At 38.5% G+C, this 25228-nt stretch overlaps 1 protein-coding gene across 4 annotated transcripts in view; it reads right to left on the bottom strand.

Annotated features, from left to right (window-relative positions):
- Positions 1 to 6838: 6838 nt before the first annotated feature.
- The window catches only part of bbs7 (Bardet-Biedl syndrome 7), a 40792-nt gene continuing 22402 nt past the window's right edge, over positions 6839 to 25228 (bottom strand). For 3 of the 4 annotated variants that reach the window (XM_078405586.1, XM_078405577.1, XM_078405604.1), the window contains 10 exons: positions 24027 to 24129; positions 21987 to 22179; positions 21750 to 21824; positions 20417 to 20479; positions 17583 to 17722; positions 16111 to 16275; positions 14330 to 14439; positions 14135 to 14238; positions 13144 to 13267; positions 6839 to 7971 (listed from right to left, as the gene is read on the bottom strand). In XM_078405586.1, the coding sequence (XP_078261712.1) occupies positions 7838 to 7971; positions 13144 to 13267; positions 14135 to 14238; positions 14330 to 14439; positions 16111 to 16275; positions 17583 to 17722; positions 20417 to 20479; positions 21750 to 21824; positions 21987 to 22179; positions 24027 to 24129 (1211 nt within the window). In that variant the 3' untranslated portion in view covers positions 6839 to 7837. The remainder of the gene's footprint in view (positions 7972 to 13143; positions 13268 to 14134; positions 14239 to 14329; positions 14440 to 16110; positions 16276 to 17582; positions 17723 to 20416; positions 20480 to 21749; positions 21825 to 21986; positions 22180 to 24026; positions 24130 to 25228) is intronic. The other variant, XM_078405595.1, reaches the window with a different exon arrangement.

The raw sequence follows: 25228 nt of genomic DNA, 5'->3' as shown, positions 1-25228 counted from the left end.
AGGAAACATGTTCCCAATGTTGGGGGAGTCCAGAACCAGGGCCACAGTTTAAGAATAAGGGGTAGGCCATTTAGAACGGAGATGAGGAAAAACTTTTTCAGTCAGAGAGTTGTAAATCTGTGGAATTCACTGCCTCAGAAGGCAGTGGCAAGTCTCTGAATGCATAGATAGAGCTCTTAAGGATAGCGGAGTCAGGTGGTATGGGGAGAAGGCAGGAACAGGGTACTGATTGAGAATGATCAGCCATGATCACATTGAATGGTGGTGCTGGCTCGAAGGGCCGAATGGCCTACTTCTGCACCTATTGTCTATTGTCTACTTTCCTACTTTCTACTTTCCTCTGCAACCACAGGAGATGCAACGCCTGTCCCTATACCTTTTCCCTCAACTCCATCCCGGGACCCTGACAGTCCTTTCAGGTGATGCAGAGGTTCACTTGCACCTCCTCCAACCTCATCTACTGTATCCGGTGTTCCAAGTGTGGACTCCTATATATCATTGGGACCAAGTGCAGACTTGGCAATTGGAGGAACAGTACCTCATATTTTGCTTGGGCAGCTTACAACCCAGCGGCTTGAATATTGATTTCTCTAACTTCAAGTAACCCTTGCATTCCCTCTCTCTGTGTACCTCCCCCACTCTAGTCCTCTTACTAATTTCAATATTTGTATTCCATTCTTCTCACCTCGCCCCAGCCAACAATGGACCATTGTGGGTTCCACCTCTCCTGAGTCATCGATGCAGTCTCCGTGTTATTCTGTACCTTTCCATACCTCCAGAGTCCCGTCCCTGACTCCTAGTCTGATAAAGGGTCTTGACTCGAAATATCACCTATTCCCTTTCTCCAGAGACCCACTGAGTTAGTGCAGCTGGTTAACCCCCTTTTCCCAAATCTGATAACCTTCTATTGTGTTGGCTATCTTAAGAGACTCGTCCTATAAGCTGTTGTACTGAGAGATAGATGAGGATGCCTTGGGTTCTCTGTTTTGAGATCTGGGGATTTTTTATTTCATTATTGAGGCATTAATTAACCAACTATCAAGATATGCGAAGGCAAAGTCTATGTACATGCTGTGAATTAGGATATAACCAGAAGAGGTGGCGCAGTGGTAGAGTTGCTGCCTTACAGCGAATGCAGCGCCGGAGACACAGGTTCGATCCTGACTACGGGCGCCGTCTGTACGGAGTTTGTACGTTCTCCCCGTGACCTGCGTGGGTTTTTTCCGAGATCTTCGGTTTCCTCCCACACTCCAAAGACGTACAGGTATGTAGGTTAATTGACTGGGTAAATGTAAAAATTGTCCCTAGTGTGTGTAGGATAGTGTTAATGTACGGGGATCACTGGGCGGCGCAGACTCGGTGAGCCGAAGGGCCTGTTTCCGCGCTGTATCTCTAAATCTAAAAAAAAAATGTTTTCTTTACATATATTCCTTGGTGTTTAGACACTTTGGTGCTATTGAGGGCGTGCAGCGTAGGTTCACTAGGTTAATTCCCGGAATGGCGGGACTGTCGTATGTTGAAAGGCTGGAGCAATTAGGCTTGTATACACTGGAATTTAGAAGGATGAGGGGGGATCTTATTGAAACATATAAGATAATTAGGGGATTGGACACATTAGAGGCAGGAAACATGTTCCCAATGTTGGGGGAGTCCAGAACAAGGGGCCACAGTTTAAGAATAAGGGGTAGGCCATTTAGAACGGAGATGAGGAAGAACTTTTTCAGTCAGAGAGTGGTGAAGGTGTGGAATTCTCTGCCTCAGAAGGCAGTGGAGGCCAGTTCGTTGGATGCTTTCAAGAGAGAGCTGGATAGAGCTCTTAAGGATAGCGGAGTGTGGGGGTATGGGGAGAAGGCAGGAACGGGGTACTGATTGAGAGTGATCAGCCATGATCGCATTGAATGGCGGTGCTGGCTCGAAGGGCTGAATGGCCTACTCCTGCACCTATTGTCTATTGTCTATTGACATGAATTTTTGTGCTGAATAAAGCACTCTTGTTTAACCATGAAAGAGAAAATTGTACAGTAAGTGGAAATAATCAGTAGATATAAATTGTATGGCAAGATCTTGTGATCCAAAGCACCAGTTTCAGCCATCACAACAAAACTTAATTACAATTTATTGAAACAATAATTTGCTATAATTGAAATAAAAGGATCTCAATCCTGAGGATGTCTCCTTAGTGCCAAGTAATGGGCAGGGATCTAATTGTCTCCCTCTGCATGATAGTACGCATGCCTAACTAAACTCATAGCAAATGCAAGTTTGAAATAATGACCTATTTCACATATGTCGGCTTTCTTCATTGTTTGTCATTGTTCATGCAATAATGTCAATGCATGTACATGGAAACAATCTCAGGTATCTTTACTTTAAGGAGTAATTCATCCAGAGGTCTTGACACATTGTTTATTGCAATGGAACCAATGCCATGTACCTTGCATGCCATTTGTAGAAACCCCATTGCAATAATAAAGTTGTAAAAATCAAAATCTTAGAATCAATCACCCATGAGTCACCACCGTAGTTTTATTCTCTCTGCAGTTCCATTTGGTTCTATCCCTTGGTGGTTTTATTCTCTCTGCAGTTCCATTTGGTTCTATCCCTGAAGGCTCGACGGAGTCTGCCCGAAGGTTTTGGTCGGCGTGACCTCGCCCAAAGGCTCATGGTCAATAGGACCTTGCGGTGCTGTCGGCAGGACCTCGCCCGGAGGCTCATGGTCGGCGGGACTCGGATCCTGCCCGTTGGCTCTTTGAATGGAGTAACTGGGAGGGAACTGGAGAAATCGCACGCGAGGAGTAAGGACCGGTAGGAGGGTGAACCGGGGTAATGCCTCCAACGCCTTCAGATAGGCTGCAGGTGGTACCCCCATGACACAAAGATGGCCGGTCCAGGAGAAGAGAGAGACATCAGTTCGCGGGAACTGCTCCAGTATATCGACTGCAGGCCAACCAGACTTTGAACTTTCAAGTACTGCGCAAATAATGGCGGTGCCCGCAAGTGTAATATATGCAAAAATAATTTCACTGTGCAGTTGCATAGTCATAGTGATAGTGTGGAAACAGGCCTTTCGGCCCAACTTGCCCACACCGAGCAACATGTCCCAGCTACACTAGTCCCACCTGCCTGCAGTTGGTCCATATCCCTCCAAACCTGTCCTATCCATGTACATGTCTGTTTCTTAAACAATGGGATAGTCCCAGCCTCAACTACCTCCTCTGGCAGCTTGTTCCATACATCCACCACCCTTTGTGTGAAAAAAGTACCCCTCGGATTCCTATTAAATCTTTTCCCCTTCACCATGAACCTATGTCCTCCGGTCCTCGATTCCCCGACTCTGGGCAAGAAATTCTGTGCATCTACCCGATCTATTCCTCTCATGATTTTGTACACCTCTATAAGATCACCCCTCATCCTCCTGCGCTCCAAGGAATAGAGACCCAGCCTACTCAACCACTCCCAATAGCTCACACCCTCTAGTCCTGGCAACATCCCGGTAAATCTTTTCTGAACCCTTTCAAGCTTGACACTATCTGTCCTCTAACATGGTGCCCAGAACTGAACACAATATTCTAAATGCAGTCTCACCAACGTCTTATACAACTGCAACATGACCTCCCAACTTCTATACTCAATACTCTGACTGATGAAGGCCAATGTGCCAAAAACCTTTTTGACCACCTGACCCAAGTGACAAATTAAGCACTATTGACTCTATGGCGGCACAGTGGTAGAGTTGTTGCCTTACGCCAGAGACCATGGTTCGATCCTGACTAATGATGCTATCTATGCAGTTTGTACGTTCTCCCTGTGATCACAAGTTTTCTCCAGGTGTTCCAGTTTCTTCCAACACTCCAAAGACAGAGTTTGTAGGTTAATTGGCTTCTGTAAAGTAAGTTGTGCCTAGTGTGTACAATAGTGTTGGCGTACGGGGTGATCACTGGTCAGCGTGCTCAGTGGGCCGAAGGGCCTATTTCCACGCTGTACCTCTAAAATAAAGTTATGACCATCAATACAAGGGCACCTCAATGCTGTATGTTCAGTCTGTTGTTCTATTCTCTGTACCCATGACTGAATAACTCTAACATCATCTTTAAATTCACTGTGAATTTACCACTTGACTGTGTCACCATTGTCAGACAAATAAAACTGAGTCAGGGTATCGGGAGGGAGATCGATAACCTGTTTGATTGGAGCCAGAACAACAATTTTTCTCTTAACATTAGCATGACCAAGGAGGACCAGAAGGGAAAGGTGTGGATCCATGAACCTATCAGGTATCACAAAATGCTGGAGTAACTCAGCAGGTCAGGCAGCATCTAGGAGAGAGGGAATGGGTGACGCTTCGGGTCAAGACCCTTCTTCTGACTGATGTCAGGGGGGCGGGACAAAGAAAGGATATAGGTGGAGACAGGAAGATAGAGGGAGAACTGGGAAGGGGGAGGGGAAGAGAGGGACAGAGGAACAATCTAAAGTTGGAGGTCAATGTTCATACCGCTGGGCTGCAAGCTGCCCAAGCAAAATATGAGGTGCTGTTCCTCCAATTTCCGGTGGGCCTCACTATGGCACTGGAGGAGGCCCATGACAGAAAGATCAGACTGGGAGTGGGAGGGGGAGTTGAAGTGCTCAGCCACCGGGAGATCAGGTTGGTTAAGGCGGACTGAGCGAAGGTGTTGAGCAAAACGATCGCCGAGCCTGTGTTTGGTCTCGCCGATGGAGAGAAGTTGACATCTAGAGCAGCGGATACAATAGTTGGAGGAGGTGCAGGTGAACTTCTGTCTCACCTGGAAAGGCTGTTTGGGTCCTTGGATGAAGTTGAGGGGGAGGTAATAGGACAGGTGTTGCATCTCCTGCGGTTGCAGGGGAAAGTGCTCGGGGAGGGGGTGGTTTGGGTAGGAAGGGACGAATGGACCAGGAAGTTACGGAGGGAACGGTCTCTGCGGAACCAGGGAGTTACGGAGGGAACGGTCTCTGAACCTATCTTCTTTGGCAGGACAGCAGTGGAGAGGGTCAACAGCCTCAAGTTATTGGGTGTGGATATTTCCAAAGATCTGTCAAGAGAGTCAAGAGTGTTTTATTGTCATATGTCCCAGATAGAACAATGAAATTCTTACTGCATATTGATGCAACTACAAAGAAAGCTCATCAATGCCTCTACTTCCTCAGAAAATTGAGATTCGGCATGTCTCCGACTACTCTATCAAACTTTTACAACTATATGTAAGAGAGCATACTGGCTGGTTGCATCACGGTCTGGTTCAGTAACTTGAACACCAAGGAACTAAGGAGGCTGCAGAAAGTGGTGGACATTACCTGTCCAACACAGGTATTGACCTCCTCACCATCGAAGGGATCGACAGGAACTGCTGTGTCAAGACAGACGCTAATATCATCAAAGACCCACACTACTCTGGCCATGTTCTCATGCTGCTATTGCCATTGGGTAGCCGAAAAACCATTATCTCCAGGTTAAGCAACAGCTTCTTCCCACAACCACCAAGCTCCTGAACCATGCTATACAACTGTTACCAGATCTGTACTTCGGCAAAGAATGACGATGGACTTTGTATAGGTTGCTGTACATACTTTGGTACTACGATCTAGTTATCTGATAATGATTGTACTTTTATTTATCGTGCATTTATTGGTGACGTTATTGCCTTAATCTGCTTTCAAAGCTGCAGCAAGTAAGAACTTCATTGTTCCGTTCTTGGTGCAATTGACAATTAAATACTCTTGATTATCTCGAGCTATGATGAACACAAAATTATGCCCTCATTTCCTTGCTTACCTTGGAGCCCTTTTCTTCTATGACTGTCTTGGTTACAACCGTGCAAATAATTTTTTTAAGGGTAAGGCCAATATCTTAGGATGTTGCATCTAAATTTAAACGATCCCATGCAGATATTAAGATTAAGTATTAAATAATTGTAGGAATCTGCACTCTGTAATTATAATGCTATAACAGTTACATTATATTCTGCACTCTGGTATTTTTGTCTTTGCACTGCCTATTTTCCCTTGTGTATGTATGGCTTGATTGTACTCATGTATGGTATGATTGGCTGGATAGCATGCAAACAATATTTTTCACTATACTGTTATAAAGTTGTAAAAATCAAAATCTTAACGAATCAAACACCCATGAGTCACCACAGTAGTTTTATTCTCCCCGCAGTTCCACTATTTGGTCTACCCCTTGGTGGTCAGGTGCCCAGGGCACTATACTGTACCTCGGTATATATAATAAACCAATGGCAATGCTATTAAAATAATCATTTTTGCGAAGAGCCCTCTATTACCCAAATAATAGTGTAATATTTTAATGATACTGTTCATCAAAAGTTTTTTTTTGCATCATCCATATTTTCCTCACTGTTATGTTATTTCTTTACTTCTAGGTTTTTAACAAGGATGAGACCAAACCAAGAAAATGTTTAATTGACATTTTATAAGTGTAGTCCAATTTGATATTGATACACATTATCAAACCAATATGCAAAACAATCATTGAATCAATGAACATAAGTACTGAAATTAGTTCAGTAACAACTTTCATGGAATGTAATCCAGCTGGGTAAAATAGAGTAATTGCTCTAAAAAAGACAAGAATCATTGTTGCTCTTCCTTTAGTGTATGGAGTTACCTACTAAAATTTCAATGCTGATAACAGAAGTTTGGATAAATAGTATGTAAACTAACATTAAAAAGATTTTCAATATTTAATGGTTACTATATATCAAGAATTATACTATTCAGTATATTCAAACATATTACATACTATTAATTACAAGACTGATCAGTATATATATATATATATATCTATATATATACACACACACTGATCAGTCTTGTAATTAATAGTGTGTAATATTTGTTTGAATATACTGAATAGTATAATATAAAATATGAATGAGTAATCCCTTATCCAGATATTTTACCCAAATTTGTATGTATGTCTTAGAGCAGTGTACATGTTAGCTCTTACAAACAGCAAATATATTTAAAAATCATATATGGATCATTATTAGTTTGGAGTTATAGATATGAACATTAGTGTCGCTCCAGAGGGACATTGAGAAAATCAAATAGTGCCTAAAACTACTATATTTCAGTAAAAGGATATGTAAACAATATATCTTTGATACAAATTGCAAATATATACATATTATATAAATAAATAATCAACAACATCAGATGTGAAAATAAAACATAAATTCTTCAATCTTAGTCTTGCTGGATTCATCCAGAGAATATTTCAGTGCCGCTGTTTGGACTTGAGACGCAGATTTCTCATACGTACAAAGAGCCATTGCCACATATACACTATATATATGTGTGTATGTGCACATACATTGAGTGTGTGTATGTGTGTGTATTTATATAGAGCTAGAATAGGGGATGCTGAGGGGAACTTGGTGGGTAATGGAAACTCCACTCTAGTTTTAGTCATCCCTCCTTAATTCTGGAAAGGAAGACCTTTTGAAAATATTTAATTACCATGTCAGGTACAAAAAAGCAACTTCCTATCTACAGTTATATAAACTCCTGCAGAATGTTGATGATACTGACAGACATTTCCACAAGGGCCATTCAAATCTCAACAAAAATTAAGGGAAATGCATGGAAACTTGGAAATAAAATGTTCAAATTGTTTATACTGTTCTTAATTTCCATATTATTTTAAGTGATAGAAATTAATCTCTTTAAATTGCTTCACAATAAGCCAATAGTTCATGTGAATTCTGCCATCAATTACTGTACTAGTAATAGGGAAGATCTTCCAATCACAGTACTTTAGTCAGGATTTTTACATACTGTTCAACAAGCTTTACATAGTTTATGCTGAATCAAACAATTCTGCAAGACTGTTTGGGTCATAATTATCCAATATTTCCAGCAGAAGAGGAACCTTGGTTTTCACATTTGTACCCTTGAATTTGAATTTATCTATAAAGAGATCAGTTATCATGCCTAAATGGGGACAAAAACAAATAAAATTAGTTTAAACATAAAGATGCATCCCACAGTATATTTAAGTGCTACAAATTTCTATTACATTTCAACAAATAAATGTAAATAATTATATTGTACAATTTTTATTTTTAATTATGCCTCTTTCCTATGTCATTTTTTTCTCAGATATCATGGAAGACGGTGAATTAAGTGTTTATAATTGGATTATTTGACGTCTTGAAATGTGGGCAAACTGCGAAATGTGGTTCCAATCCAATACATTAGGAAATTCATATAATAATAATAATAATAATGCATTTTATTTATATAGCGCTTTTCATATACTCAAAGACGCTTTACAGAGATTTAGAGAACATAGGGAAATGAATAAATAGATAAATAAGTAAATAAGTAAACGAACAGAGAAAGGAGACAGAAGGTGAGGTGACCTTCAGTGGTTGAAGGCAGTACTGAACAGGTGAGACTTCAGCGATGTTTTGAATGTGGTAAGTGTGGAGGAATCTCTAACGGTTTGGGGTAGTGAGTTCCATAGGGTGGGAGCAGCGATGGAGAAAGCCCTGTCTCCCCAGGATCTGAGTTTGGTCCGGATGTGGGGGGATAGGAGATTGGCAGCAGGTGGGAGTGTGCCTGTGGAGGAGGTCGGTCAGGTAGGATGGGGCCAGGTTATGGAGGGCTTTGTAGGTTATGAGGAGGATTTTGTACTGGATTCTCTGGGGGATGGGGAGCCAGTGGAGTTTGTAAAGGACGGGGGTGATATGGTCACGGATCGGGGTGTGGGTGAGTAGACGGGCAGCGGAGTTTTGAATGTATTGAAGTTTACTGATGATTTTTGAGGGTGCGCCATAGAGGAGGCTGTTGCAGTAGTCCAGACGGGAGGTGATGAAGGCGTGGATGAGGGTTTCTGCAGCTGTGGAGGAGAGGGATGGACGGAGACGGGCAATGTTTTTGAGGTGGAAGAAGGCTGTCTTTGTGATGTGTTTGATGTGTTTGTCGAAGGAGAGGGTTTGATCAAAGATGATTCCAAGATTCCGGATGTGAGGGGAGGTGGATACTGGGAGACCATCAACGTTGAGGATGAAGTTTTGGGTGGATTTGGTGAGCGTTTTTGGACCAATGATGATGATTTCAGATTTGTTGCAATTGAGTTTGAGGAAATTTGATTGAAGCCAAGATTTTATTTCAGTGATGCAGTTTGTCAGTGTGGAGTGTGTGGTGGGGGAGATTGACTTGGTGGAGATGAGGAGCTGGATATCATCGGCGAAGCAGTGGAAGTTGAGACCATGACGGCAGATTAATTGACCAAGGGGGAACAGGTAGAGGATGAAGAGGAGGGGGCCAAGGACTGAGCCTTGGGGGACACCTTGGGGGAGGGGAGCGGTGGGGGATTTACAGTTGTTAATGGAGATGAACTGGTGTCTGTCAGAGAGGTAAGATTTGAACCAGGATAGGGCTGTGCCGGTGATGTTAAGGGAGGTTTCAAGTCGGGTGAGGAGAATGGAGTGATTTATGGTGTCAAACGCGGCGCTGAGATCAAGTAGGATGAGGATGTTGAGGTTGCCAGCGTCGGAGGAGAGAAGAATGTCGTTTGTGATTTTGAGGAGCGCAGTTTCAGTACAGTGGTTTGAGCGGAATCCGGATTGGAAAGTTTCATACAGGTTATTGTCTGTGAAGTTAACTAAATAGGCAAGTGATTCCAATCAGTGGTAAATGTATTACAAGATCGTGACCTTGAAAGAACTTGTCTACAAGCAGGAAAGGCTGGAGCGATTGGGCTTGTATACACTGGAATTTAGAAGGATGAGGGGGGATCTTATTGAAACATATAAGATAATTAGGGGATTGGACACATTAGAGGCAGATAACATGTTCCCAATGTTGGGGGAGTCCAGAACAAGGGGCCACAGTTTGAGAATAAGGGGTAGGCCATTTAGAACGGAGATGAGGAAGAACTTTTTCAGTCAGAGGGTGGTGAAGGTGTGGAATTCTCTGCCTCAGAAGGCAGTGGAGGCCAGTTCGTTGGATGCTTTCAAGAGAGAGCTGGATAGAGCTCTTAAGGATAGCGGAGTGAGGGGGTATGGGGAGAAGGCAGGAACGGGGTACTGATTGATAGTGATCAGCCATGATCGCATTGAATGGCGGTGCTGGCTCGAAGGGCTGAATGGCCTACTCCTGCACCTATTGTCTATTGTCTATTGTCTATTGTCTACAAAGTTGTTCGTTTTTTAACACGTACTTGCTCTTTACAAACATGATTCGCAATCAGATGGAATCTGCACAGGATCTGAGTAGTCTAGCAAAGTTAAAGTCATGAAGTCTGTTGAACAGTCAAACTGAAGATAATAAACTAAGAAATAAATATACTAATTCTTATGAATACTTAAATCTTGTAGAGAAGTCCCAGCATAAGCACAAAAGATAGACACCAAAATTATTTTTTTTAAACATGAAAAATATAATTTTTTCAAATGCTATGAACACAGGAAACTGAATAAACTTAATTGTGGTGTATTAAAATTATAAGGGAGCAGGCTGAGTAAATAGGAAGGATGTATTTGTGTGGTATAATAACAGGTGGCATGGATTTAAAATGATTGGCACAAGGATTAAAGGGGAGGTGTGGACAAACATCTTACCCAGAGCGTTGCAAGGTGTGGAAGTCACTGAAGGATGGTTGGTAGAAGCAGAAACACTTGCAAAAATTTAAAAAAGTATTTGGATGTATATCTGAAAAGTGATGATCTACAGGACTATGGACATAGAATTGGAAGGTGAACTTTGGCACAGTTGGGGTTTTTTTGATCAGCACAGGCATGATAAAGAATTTCTTTTGTGCATTAATTTTGCATGATTCCATGGTCCCATGTGGGATCAACACCCACACATATAAATTTAGGTTTTCAGGATTAGAGAAGTTAGTCCAAACATAATTCTGATGTAATAGGTATTAAAAATAGTTACATATTATTCATTATGGCTTGAAATTGTCATTGTTTTTCACAACGGGAATAATGTGCAAAAAATTCCATTGCTTCTATAAAGACTAAAAAAAATGGCTTGTCCAGCAGAAGAATATCAATGACAGAAATGTATATATTTCTGTGTTTAACTGTGTATGCGTAGATAACTGAGCAGTTCTGTGTTTTATAAAGTTATGAATTATGAATGTTACCATGTTTATAAAGATGAATTTTGGGTCATTATATTTGTCTTCAACATCCCAGAACTCGAGAAGGGTTAAAAATGTCACACATTGCCAATACTATCACACATAATAACACACATTACTATCAATGAAGTATTGAATACTGGTTATTGTTGTACTGTAGGAAATGGAGCAGCTTTTCTATGCTCAACAAGGTCCTCCAATCAATCAATACTTTTGATGATGTTGGTTGAAAACAATTAATCAAGAGTTCTTCCCATCTTTCAATGAATCTTATTATAAACAAATGTGTAAAGATGCAAGCTGTGGTTGCAGTCAGATTTGAATATAATGCCTTCCACATATTACCAACTGACACATACTGTCAAACATGAAATATTAATGCTTAAGTGAAGTACTGATTGTCCTTGGATTCCTATCCAATTGTATCCAAGCCAAAATCGTAAGAATTAAATGAAATAGATGTGAAGGAAATCACAGAATTTTAAAAACATCTTAAAATGTAAGAATACTGTACATGCAGCCACGTTACAGAATGATAATCAGATAGTTTATTAGGCAGTTCACTCACATTTTAACTGCAACTGCTTTACTTACAGACATCGTAATATAAAAAACACCATTGTATAACATCAAGTATAATTTTCAAACTATTGTTGTTTCTTGAATCTGTGCCCATTCCTTCTGCTATGCTATATTTGAATTATTTGAGTTTCTGCTATAAAACTAAAATTTGCATGAATTTACAGAAATGTCAGTCATTGCTGTAATCCAGAAAAGTATACTTCGATCATCCATTTCAACGTCTCACCTTCATATGGTTAGGACTACACTCACATGGTTACAATTAGTTCTACAGAATCATCTACCATAGGATTTGTCTTCCCACTCTTACACTCTTTCACCCACTTCCAGTTGTCCTCAGCACTGTCCTATATCTCATCAATTTCACACAGATTTAACTCGTAACACTAATTGATCAAGAGATCAATTAACTACCTCCATCAAAGTGTCCGTCCAATATTATACCAGGTAAGCAGCAATTCCATCCAACCAAAAATTATGAAGACCAAAGCCATTGCGTTCAAGTCTCCTTACACACACATCCCGGATACAGCTCTAACCTCTACCTGAGGCTGATGAAGACCATTATTAATCCTAGTTTTGTATTTAACATCAAGATCAACTTTCAAGCATTACATTAAAAAAAAGGTTTGTGCCTTATCCACATCATCCATTCACCCTGTACTAGCTGACCTATCCCAGCAATGTCTCAAAATTCATCCTTGTTTTTAAATGTTTCTTTGACTATGCTCTTACTGAGGTACTGAAGTAGTCCCCCAACTTTGAAATCTCCACAATGTCAATTCTGTCATGTTGCATATCTTGTGTGCAGGAATGTGAAGATGAGTCACTATGGATGACTTTCTATTGCTGAATGAAACACTCCATCATTCCTGGCCATGTCTTCAGCTGTGAGTGCTTTAAGTTTTGGAATTCCCTTCCTAATCATCTACACTTTGCAGCTTAGTTTTTCTTTCTAACCCATCTGTTGTCCAAGCTTTTGGTCATCTGACTTAATATTTCCTGATGTAACCTAGTATATATTTGTGTGACATTCACATTGGTAGGATGCCTTCAAGGGTGATTTTACCGTTTCAATGATAAATGAATATTACATTTGCTGAAATTGAAAATATATGTATCACCGGTGTCAATACCTTTAGAAGAAAATGAAAGGATAATTTGCTGTAAAGGTGTGCTTCTTTTAAGATTAATACTTTTAATGCACAACCACATGGTTCAATTGGACTAGTCTCACTAACAATAATTTTGAGTATTACCTATGTTAGTATATTTTGAAACCATGAAAGCATGTTAATTTTGGAGGGAGAAGTAGACCAGAAAGTAACAGGATTGGTGCATAATGTGCATTTGAAGAGGCATCCTTAAGCATAACTGTTTCTTTCAACTATTCATATTTTCTCTTGATTTAAAGTACTTGCCATATAGTCTCTCCAAGTGAGCAGGTTGTTTCTTATATTCCTCAAGCAGACTATCAGCTTCCTCCAAAATGGAGCGGTATTCAGGTATTAGGAAATCCACATTTCCTTCATAAACTTGCAATTCCTGCAATCAAAACATCACCGGATTACATGGATTAATACACTTATTTTCAGAGACACATGACATTCTACTGGTGCTAAACATATAACACAAACTTGTACTGGTATGGTACATAATATTCATCTACTTGATGTGGATACCATATACACGACCAATATTATTATTACTTATTCTTAATTGAGCTGAAGGTGGTACAGTTTATTTATAGAGTAATGCAGCATAGAAACAAGCCCCTTTGACCCACCTTGTTCATGCCATCCGTGATGACTATCTATGCTAATTCTATTTGCCCGAATTAGGCCTGTATCCTGCTGGGCCTTCCTGTCCAAGTACTCATCCAAATGCTGCTTAAATGTTGTCATTGTATCTGCTTCTTTCACCTCTTCTGGTTGCTCTTTCTAGATAACCACCTTCTCCTCAAAAATTTTCCTTCTCACCTCAAACCTGTGCCATCTAGATCTCAGGTCCCCGACCCTGAGAAAAAGACTGATTCCTATCTACGCCCTCATAATTTTATAAACCTCTATAAGATCAACACTCAGCCTCCGACATTCCATTGAGAATCCAGACTATCCAACCTCTCCTTATAACCAGTCTTCCATTCCAGATGATTCTCCTGCATTCTATCGATGGCTACTATATCCTTCCTGAAGTGTTTTGACAAGAACTGCATACAATAATACAAATGGGGTCGAACCAATATTATCTCGAATCATTCTTTATTCGAATCATGGAAGTGTGCATTTTTACTACTTGATTATTCTGAGTGGCTACTTCTTTCTTCAAATTTCCACAATTTAATTGCCTGCATTCTATACAACATAACTTTTAAAAATATTTCCAGAGACTAACATTTTCTATGCAACTTACCTTCAATGCATCAATCAAATGGACTTTTTTGGCTAACAGCAACTGATATTCCAATTTGGGATGGATTAGTTTTAACGTGTAATTTACTGATTCCTCATTAACATCTTCAAGAAGAAAAAAACATAACACTTAGGAAAAACAGTTCATGAAATAGAATTCTGGGACTTTTGAAATACATTTTGCTTTGGTTCTCACCATATGAAATATTGAGATTGATTTTTCTTTTTGTAGCTTCTTTAGTTAATACATCCTTCAGGATGGAAATGGTAGAGATGTTGTCAGATTTAAAAGTTCCTTCACCTTTTCTAAAATGAAGTTCAATGTGCACTTATTAAATATTCCTTAAAAATAAATCTAAAGAACAACACAAGGGACAAAGTTACTATTCTACCACAAACTGAATGTTAAATAAATAAAATACTTTCCATAGTCAATTTGTTTTTGTCAGCACACAAATAGAAGTTTTATATAATTTTATATGTATGAACAAACATTATAAAATATGGATAATTAAGTCTAAAAGTTGTCAGTGATGGAACAAAGTAGATAATTTAATCATATATCACTATATTTTGGATGCATTTAATTCATCAAATCCTGATGATGAATATTTTCTCCAACATAATGTGATATATAATGAAAATGTTCTATCTTTCATTCCAAAAAGCCAGTCGTCAATAAGTAAATTCACAGAAAGAAAACATTGTTAATAGTCGAAAAATAAAGAACTGCAGATGCTGGTTTATACCAAAGATAGACATAAAGTGCTGGAGTAACTCAACAGGTCAAGCAGCATCTCTGGAGAAAAAGGATGGGTGGCATTTCAAGTTGGGACCCTTCTTCAGTCTTTTCCGTTCTATGGGTAAGGAAAATTAAAGTCTAGGTATTATAAATTGCTTATTGTTATTGATGATTTTTAATTTATGAAATTACTGGTTTACAGACGTGGCAGGAAGATTGTTCTTAAAAGTATTACATGGAGGAAAAAAAAGATCAACATTGTTCATTTGGACTGTCTTCACCATCCTGCTAAATGGGTGCAAAGTTGATAATGCTTTGTTGAATAATAGGAACATTCTCTAAATATTGATCTACACAAATCCAGAAATGCTGTGTGGGTATTCCCCAGAGTGAAAAGCTTTGGGAATTATCATTTTGAAAAGCCCAATTGGCCAAACCAATTAGATACCAGAAGGCAGGAGCAAATGGGTTTAAAACACAATTAATTGGTTTTATTGTTCATCTGAGACATAAAAGATTACAATCTTTAAAGTCAACTATGACCACATTTATATCTTTATTTGTATGCAGTAAAATGCCGTAGGTTCTTTGGAGGTGTGCTATCTGACAAGAATTGACAGTGAGTCATTGAAAGTAATTTTAGGGTAAGTAAACTAAAGCTTGGTCAGATGGTACATTTTAAGGAACACCTTAGAGAATAAATGATACAAACTTAGATGGAGAGAAAAATGTATTTAGGGCCTAAAAGGCTTAAGACACAGCTGTCACAAGTAAAAAAAACAGTAGGATAAACAGTAGGATAAGCACTGGGAAAGACTATGAGGCTGAACGAGGTCACAAGGATGACAGTTTTTGTACCAAGGAATTGTTAGATTGAAAGAAAATATAAACCATTGAGTGGTGGTGACAGTGAAGCAGATCCCTTTTAGGTTTCAGGATTCAGGATTCAGGGTAAAAGATAGAAGGCTGGCTGCAAGAAGATTTAAGAGGATTTTGGCAGTTTGAACATTGAGGAACAGTTCACAGAAAGGCAATGTTATGAAGGCCAAAGTAGACATTTATGACTTTATTTCCGTACCTGTCCATTTTTGTTATAGACCATAAGAGCAAATTAAGGCTTGCATCACTGGCTCATAAAGGTTAAATTGTTTTAAATTATTAAAATATTAACTGTCTAACCAAAAAATGAATGAATCAACAATGATATACTTCTGGAACATAGCTTTTTGACTTACTTGTAGGTACATTCTAACTGTGTATCCAAAAACGTGTTCTGAAAGTAAAATGTAACACTGTCACCTATTGGAACTTTATCTGGTACCTCGGGCAAACAGAAGACAACCCAGGAATGAATTTCTGCAAAGCTGAACTGTCCTGTGAGTGTCAATGAATTTACCGGCCTGTGATACAGGAAAAAACGGAGCAAAGGAAGGAAAAATTATCATGGAGAATTACAATGATATTCACTTTTTACTGTTATGGTACCCTTTCTTCTTCTGAAGGAAATACATTCTAGACTACAATTCTGTTTACTCATTTTCAAGAAGAAGTGAGACATTGACTGCTGGAAATTATCCACATACTCGAGCAAGAATCAATTAATACAAATCCCAAGCATTTACACCCTTGTCAAGAACGCTGAAGCTGGTTATAATATTCCTAATACCCTACACCTTGATGGCCTGCCCAGTGTGAAGAATTGATATGAAACTTTAGCGTTAAATAGTGACTTATCTGTAACAGATTTCAGAGCACAGACCTCTTATAAATTCTTAATATAGATTATTAAGCAGCACCACAGACATTAAGTTTTTACTCTCATCCTCCACATCATGTGTTTAAAAAAAAATCAAAATACCTTTTATCCTGTATATTGCATTTTGGTAGTCATAATTGATTCCAGTTACAAAACTATTTACATGTTTTAAAAAATATAAGAAAACAATCTACTTTGTAGATGTTTTTGTCATAAACTAAGAAACAATTCAAATTAATTCAAACACTTCAATACCATTCCAAAAGAAAGTCTATGAAATTTGATCACATAGTGCAAGTTTTTTGTTCATGACACGATTCAGTAAGAGAGCAAAAATCAATCTGTTTTCTCTGTGCATTTGATGCTGAATGTAAAACTAAAATGCTGGGTAGTACTCTCACAGTGAGGTACACATTGAAACAGCTGTGATCCAGCAATGTCTTCAATTGGTGAGGACCTCGCCTGTATTTAATGTCGACTTGTAAATCTCAGCCAGACCTCCTGCAATTTCTTCTCTAACTTCCGCCAGTGTCCTTGGATATGGCTGATCAGGCCCTGGAGATTTGTCTACCTTCATACACGTCAGGGCCTTCAGCACCTCCTTGGCCGTAATACTGATTGCTCTTGAGACACTTCCAGTGACTGCCCCAAATTCTTCAGTCGTCCTGTTCTTCTCCATGGTAAAAACATGGAGATATACTCATTGAGGACCTTGTTCATCTGTGGCTCCATGCAGAGTTGACCGCTTTGATCCCTGAGGGGGTCCCACTTTCTCTCTAGTTACCCTTTATGTACTTATAAAATCTCTTGGGATTATCCTTAATACTATCAGCCACAGCTATCTCCTGTTCCCTTTTTCACCTTCAGATTTTCTTTTTTAGCTTGATTTTTAGTTCCATGATGTATTACTCCAAATCTCTATGACTTCTACTCAGCTGATTATTAATCTACCTGTTATGATCAATAACATGCGTCCTCTGATGTAGTGATAGTGGTTTGATTTGATACTGATGGACCTGGCATGTTTTAGGCTGGAGACGTGGGGTGATGTAGGCTTGTAATGTTCCATGCTGTCCTTCAATTGAACGAATCTGTAGAAAGAAGGGGAAGTTTATATTCTGGAAAGGCATCTTATTCTCTATAACCCAGTCTTCAGAATCATAAATTTGGACCAGCTAAACAGTGGTATGTTAAAATGATCCTCTAAATTTCCTACAGTACTTTAGGGCTTGGAAGAAAAAAATAGAACATAAGATATTGCTTTCAGTATAAATGTACCTCTTGATGGCTACTCATAAATTAATGTCAATGGTGGACTTAGGGAAGCAAGTGGCAAATTTGATAATTTATATTTTACAGCATTTCCCAAATTTGAACTTGAATCTCAAATGTTTATTAACATACAACAATACAAGTACAGGAATCGACCCTTTGGCCCACAAGGTGCTGAACATGATGCCCAGCTGAACTAGTCTCTTCTGTCTGCACGTGATCCATATCCCTTTATTCCCTGCATTTCCCCGTACCTGTCCAAAAGCCTCTTAAATGCCACTATTGTATCTGCCTCCACCATTGCATTACTTTCCAGGCCCCCACCACTCTGTGTAAAATAACTTCCCGGCACATTTCCATTAAACTTTCTCCCTCTCAGCTTATAGGTATGTCCTTTAGTATTGGACATTTCCACCCTGGGAAAAAGGTTCTGACTGTTTCCCCTGGACAGGGTAAGATTGTGCCTCTTGTAATTTTATATACTTCTATCATGTCTCCCCTCAACCTCTGACGTTCCGGAGAAAACAATCCAAGTTGATCCAACCTCTCCCTGTCGCTGGAACACTCTAATCGCGGCACCATTCTGGTAAAACTATCTAATAAATAACATATCTAATTCAATATTCTTGGAAAGATTTCAATCTATGAGAAGGTTCCACATAATATTTTGAGATTCGTTTGAGGCTAAGAGGGAGACTGAATTATGCCAGGCCTTTCAGAATCTCAGGATGTGCTAAACGTTTTACAACCAAATACAATCACTGTGGTAATGAATGAGGTAGAGCAAGCAGCTAGAGCCCACAGAGAGCAAAGAGGTAATAATGGCATGTTATATTAATATTGGTTGAAGGGTAAGCATTGGCTCATATGCATGACCTTACTATTCTTTGATCCAATACGGGACCAAAAGAATTAATTTCAAACAAAATGAGCAAATTCAATTTGTATTCTGCGTCTTATCCAGACTTGCCACGTGATCCCACTGGCCCCCGACTTACCAGAACCAGATGCGGAGGACTGAACAAGCTGATTCCTTCCACATTTGAAAGACATTATAAGCCTTCATTGATAGATAGATAGATCTCAAACAGTATTCCACTGGAGCCCTGACCTCAAATTAGTCTGCCAACCAAATCTAATAAAATGTTTTTATGAGCGGAGGCACTGCAGTCTATAATTTTGTGTCAAAAGATTTGTTCTTCTGACTGACAATCTGGTTTTTGTATGTGATTGGTTTGAGCTCAAGGTAGGGAAGATTTTAACTGGTGATTTTGAAGATGTTTTACATCCTATTAGGTACTCATCTCAACCTAAAAAAATATTTAAAATAAAGCAAAACAGACTTGGTGGAACAGAGGGAATGGGCAAAGATAAGTAAATTGATAACTTTAGCAGCAAAATTTAAATGAGTCTATAAAGAGTGAAAAAGGTTTAGAGAAGAATACTGCAAGGACAGAAAAGGTGCCAAAGATGGGAGTGGAGCCTTCTATCAAAGCTATGTGACAACTTATAAAGCTGTTTAGAAATAACTAAGACCTCTTTAAATAATTTAAAACAAAATTAAATTAAAGCATTAAAATGTTAGAAAAATTAAAATATTAATATAAAGTAAAATAAATGAGAAAAATAAGTGAATCTGCCTTGCCTTTTCCATCTAGCCTACAGGGACAGGATTTACATTTAAATCAATGGTGTTGTTGCTCCTAGCCAAGGACTGGCTCGCAGCGACAGGGAGGAATGACAGCTGGGTTGGCACATCTAATTCTATATGTGTCAGTCTAGCAGTAGGTTAACATGACTCAAAAATGTAGTTACTGGGAGCAAAGGCACTGTGACAAATTCCATTCATTGGCCATTGTCAGCACATTTCAGCAAATAATCCCCCCCCCCCCCAAATTATACACAATAGATTTAAAAATGAATAACTTGAAAATCTAATACAAAATAGTACATTGTGTAAATATCGGATAAATGGGTCATTTTCAGATTGGTAATCAGTAACTAATGGAGTACTATTATTATAATAATAATAATAATAATAATAATCCATTTATTTTATATAGCGCCTTATCACATGCTCAAAGCGCTTTACAAAAACAATTAACATAGAAACAAACAGACAAACTATCCTGACGGAAAAGCGGCGAATACTCAACGCCAGCGTCCTCTCACGTCAGGGTCCGGCAGTAGACATTAAAGAGCACAAGACACACAGATAATTTTTTTTACATAAAACAGCCATCACAGTGATTGCTCTAGGCATACCCTCACTGTGATGGAAGTTATTAGTGCTATATTCTGGAAAGGACCCTGCATATCAGAGAATATGAAACAGTGAAGCACATGAACAGGCCTTCAGTTCACAATGTCTGTGCTGAACATGCCAAATTAAACTAATCCCTTCTGCCTGCACATGATCCATATCGCTCCATTCCTTGCAGTCATGGATTTTAATTATGGAATTGCCATTTTTTAATCAGAGAATATTTTACAAAGTAACAATTTCATAGTACCTTTAGTTCCAACCTGGTGGTATTTGCTTGACATCGATAGGTGGCCAGGAGAAAATTACCATTCTGTGTGAAAAAACAAAATCAAGTTTGCTTGTAAATGCTCGGCCATTTTAAAATCTGATGGTATTTCATGTTATCTACTAGTTTTTAAAAAGATTATCTTTTAGTTCTAATCTGTCTTTCACATCCCCAATAAATTGTATGTATACTTTCAATATTTTTACCTCAAATTTTATCACCTGCCCTTTTAAGTTTCCGTTTAACTTTAATCTCTCACATAACCATGGAACAAAATTCCCTGATGCGCCCCTTAATCTCCTGGAAAATATTTATTTTCCCATCTGCTAATCTCATAATTAAAAAACCTGCATAGTGTAACAAATGTCTGCCAACTTTCCCAACTTGACATCGCAACTTGTTTAATTTCTTAAAAACACACAACGTTGTTGTTATCTCGATCTTTTTTCTACATTTACAACAATCTGACTGCATAGGCTGTTAATTTTTAATTCTTCTCCCACCATCACATTAGTTAGTTGTTCCATTTCTTCGTTTCAAATCCAATGATTTGTAAATCTGATATAATGACCTTGTATTCAATGTATCTATCACAGAAACATAACAGTCCAAGTTTCCTTATAATACACCAAAAGATACTCTGACTGGGTAAGAAGAAAGTCTGAAGAAAGGTCTCGACCCGAAACGTCACCCATTCCTTCTCTCCTGAGATGCTACCTGACCTGCTGAGTTATTCCAGCATTTTGTGAATAAATACCTGACAGGGTAAGATAATTTAAAGTGACATGAGATTGACTTCTTAGTCAAATAAATTATCTTCTATGATGACAAGAAATGATAATGTGAACATTGCTGGAGAGAGAAGAAAGAATGCAATATATTCCATTTATAAAGCAATTAAAATACCTCCTAGCTTTGTAGCTGAAATGTGACTGGATTTATTTAATGCAGCCTTGCAGAGAAGACCTGACAGTCTAGTGCACCAGCAATAATAGACATAAAGAATGATGTTTGTAGAATCAGAAGAAATTAGTATCTTTCTTGAACCTGATGAGTCAGTAATATAAGGTATTCACCACTAGCTCCATATATTAACTCTAAGTCATTGTTGGATCAAGAATTTAACATGATCACTTGGTTTACAAGTCTGAATATTGGCACCATTGACACAAAGTAGATACAAGTAGTAAACACCTGGGTCTAAAAATTACCGTTTTCCCAAGGGAATAATAAAACATCCCAGTAAATGCCTTAGTTTAGCATCAATATAAATATTTTATTGAAAAGGTTCCAATAAACGTTATATATTTCATACCCCTGCATCACACCCACTGAAGCTGACCACAGCTGAATTTTTGTCTACATCCAGCAGATCAATTGGGACATCACTCTGTGCAGAGACACAAGCAGGGAATAAATAATCATGCTTAAATCTCAAAAATTAAACTTAAATTTAGTTTTACATTTACATGAATAAGAAAAGCTAATGCTGTCCATCACATTTTTCTTTGCAACACATAACTGCTCCAAAGATATTCACAGTTGTACTTACTTGGAGCAGCACATTGTCAATGGCTGTCTGCACTTCAAGGGTAAGGCTGTAGCTTGCATCATCACGGTTTAGAGTAAATTTATCATTCACACTAAACACAGGCATTGCTGAAACTGTACCAGTTGAATGTGCTGATTGGTGGTATTTCTCACGTTCATGTAGCACCTTCAATTGTAACTGGTCCAACTCTGCCCTGATGAAGATGAAAATCCCATAGTTATCTTCATGTCCCAAGATAAGAAAGTGGGTATTAAGTTATAAACACTTTTTCTGAAAATCCCGAAATAACTTTTTATGTAATCCTTGTAAATCTTAACATCCTCGTAAATCTTTTTTTTTAAGAATGAGGATGTTATCCAGACTCAAAAGCCTGATCTATAGATAGAGACTTGGACAGGCTAGGACTTTATTCCTAGGGGAGATCTTATAAAGCTGTATAAAATCATAATGATTTTATAGATCAAATGAATTACAGTCTTTTTCCCAGGGTAGGGGAATCAAGAACTAGAGGGCATAGGTTTAACATGAGGATGGAAAGATTTAATAGGAATCTGAGAGGTAACTTTCACACATAGGGCAGTGGGTACATTAAACGAGTTGCCAGAGAAAGTATTTGAGCCAAGTACAAGAACATCTTGGACAGGTACATGGATTGGATTTAATATTGGAAAGGACAGTTCGTTTGTTTGTTTTTATGTCTTGACTGTTTTTGTAAAGCGTCTTTGAGCATCTGGAAAAGCGCTATAAAAAATAAATGTTTATTATTATTATATTATTATAGCAGGACATAGACCAAACACAGGCAAACGAGACCAGCTTAGATGGGGAATCTTGGTCAGTATGGTATCGTGTCTGAAGTACTTTCTACCTTGTTTCTACTTTGAGAGCTCATTTAGCAAATTAGAATATCCACATAAAAAGTCAAGAAATTAAGTTAAAAAAAAAATCTTACAGTATTCCTTAAATGACAATACAAAATGTTTTTGCTTTATAAATCGGCAATGAGTTGAAGTAGAGACTTCAAATATCCACTGAAGAGCAGCATGGCTAATCCCAGGTGTTTACTTAATACAAATCAACCCACACTGTGAAAGTTCATAAAATATAAAAACATAATGAGTTATTTTAAAGTCTCAGAATGGACAAGAAGGCATGGGAGTATTGGATATGGTTTCCATGCTGATGGCTACCGAATGATTTTGATGGCAAGTGTATACCTGTGCAAATTAGGAAATTGGTCATGCTCAAAAACCAAGAATTCCTCTCCAGATTATATGAATACATAGACACACAAAGCTGGAGTAACTCAACGGGACATGGCAGCTTCTCTGGAGAGAAGGAATGGGTAAGACCCATATTTAGACGCATACCTTGACTCCATCCTATCCTCCCTGGTCAAAACTCTCCCGACCTATGTCCAAGATACCTCACACACCCTTCATCTCTTTAATGACTTCTACTTTCCGGGCCCCCACTCCTTCATCTTTACTGTTTTTCCGCTGAGTTACTCTAGCTTTTTGTGTCTATCTTCGGTTTAAGCCACCATCCGCAGTTCCTTCCTACACTTTATATGAATACATGATACATCACATGAAATATGATTGGGATTGATGCCTGAGGTCTGTGGGACTCCAAGTCAGCAACAAACAGATGAGAAGTGAAAAAAGGACAAAATAATTTAATAGTAATTTATGTTACCTTTAAGTACCCTGTCAGAAATTAATCAATTATATTAAGAAGTATAAAGAATAGTGCTGCTTGCGATGTGTTTTGCGGAAATAGATGCAGATAGGGGAATCAGTTATAGAATGTATGCCCATTTTTGTCTTCACTGTATTCAGACCCATTCAAATGGTGCTCCTATCAAGTCTGACTCTACATTAAGAGACTTGTGTAAAGGCTATCTTATAATGTTGCATTGTAAGAAATGTTTGTGTTATTTCAGGTTGTGGATTTAATGTCTTTGTGCTATTTTTATTTAAAATATTCCTCAAACTACAACAAAAAAGGCCAAATATAAAAGTGACTATTACATCAGACCTCATATTCGAGATTTTATTCTGCATCTCTTGGTTTATCTTCACATCATCACTAGCCCCTGGCTCTTTCTGAACTTGCTCTGTAGTTAGAGCCATCACCCAGCCTATGGATCAAACATAAATAGAAAATACCATCAACTGAAAAAACCCAGCAATTCTTGAAGCACCAATCTTAAAAATACACCTGCAATTATTTTTACAAGCAGTGGGAAGAAAGGCAATCTTAAGCTTATTTTCTTGCATCATCAAGCAACCACTGGGAAGAATCCTAAGATTTAATATTAAATTAGTTGCTGTAAACCAGTAATTGTAAGTGTATATAGCAGTCCATGCAGCCTTTGGTCATTCTGTTCATTTTAAAACAATGGCAAGTTCCAGCAAATGATTCAGAGAAGTATCAGTCATCATCTGCCGATTTAATTTATCATATTAATGAAAAAACACCATATTGCTGTACAAAACAGTAAATAAAAAGGAAATGATTATCTACCGGCAGGCATATAATATTGCATTGAGAAATAGTTGAGAGGAAGAGTTAATGTTAGGGTCAATAAAACTTCTTGGCATCTGCCAAGCTAATTTGTGACACACGTCTTCTTTTCCCACCAAACTTCTCCTAAGGTAACTTCACTTATCTTTATGCCCGAGTCCTTTTCTCTGAAGTGCATCCATTAGATTGATAAGCACTTATTGTTTATCCTGCCGCATAAGCTCACTGTCATTGTAAATATTTCTAGCTACTTGGGAAGAGGGAATTAACCCTCTCCTTTTCAAACCTGATTTCCCTGTTATTTCTTCTCTACAATCCATCCTCAATTCCACTATTCCCCTTTGCAAAGTCAGTGACTACAATGTCACTTCACAAATACATATCTATCTTTCCTGAACTTCCATGTATGAACACTTCCAATCAAATTCTTCCTCCTAGAAAGGCAGTAAAACAGTTTTTGAAGACATTACAAATTATATCCTCTGTGATATTGTGTACTATCCCTTCTCATCCTTCTTGATATGTCTAGAGCCTTTGAAAAGATTGACACTAATCATATCATATCATATACATACAGCCGGAAACAGGCCTTTTCGGCCCTCCAAGTCCGTGCCGCCCAGTGATCCCCGCACATTAACACTATCCTACACCCACTAGGGACAATTTTTACATTTACCCAGCCAATTAACCTACATACCTGTACGTCTTTGGAG

The sequence above is a fragment of the Rhinoraja longicauda genome, chromosome 1, assembly GCF_053455715.1.
Source record: "Rhinoraja longicauda isolate Sanriku21f chromosome 1, sRhiLon1.1, whole genome shotgun sequence".
NCBI classification, from domain to species: Eukaryota; Metazoa; Chordata; class Chondrichthyes; order Rajiformes; family Arhynchobatidae; genus Rhinoraja; species Rhinoraja longicauda.
The sequence above is the reverse complement of the archived record's forward strand: the minus strand, read 5'-3'. Positions and strand labels throughout refer to the sequence as shown.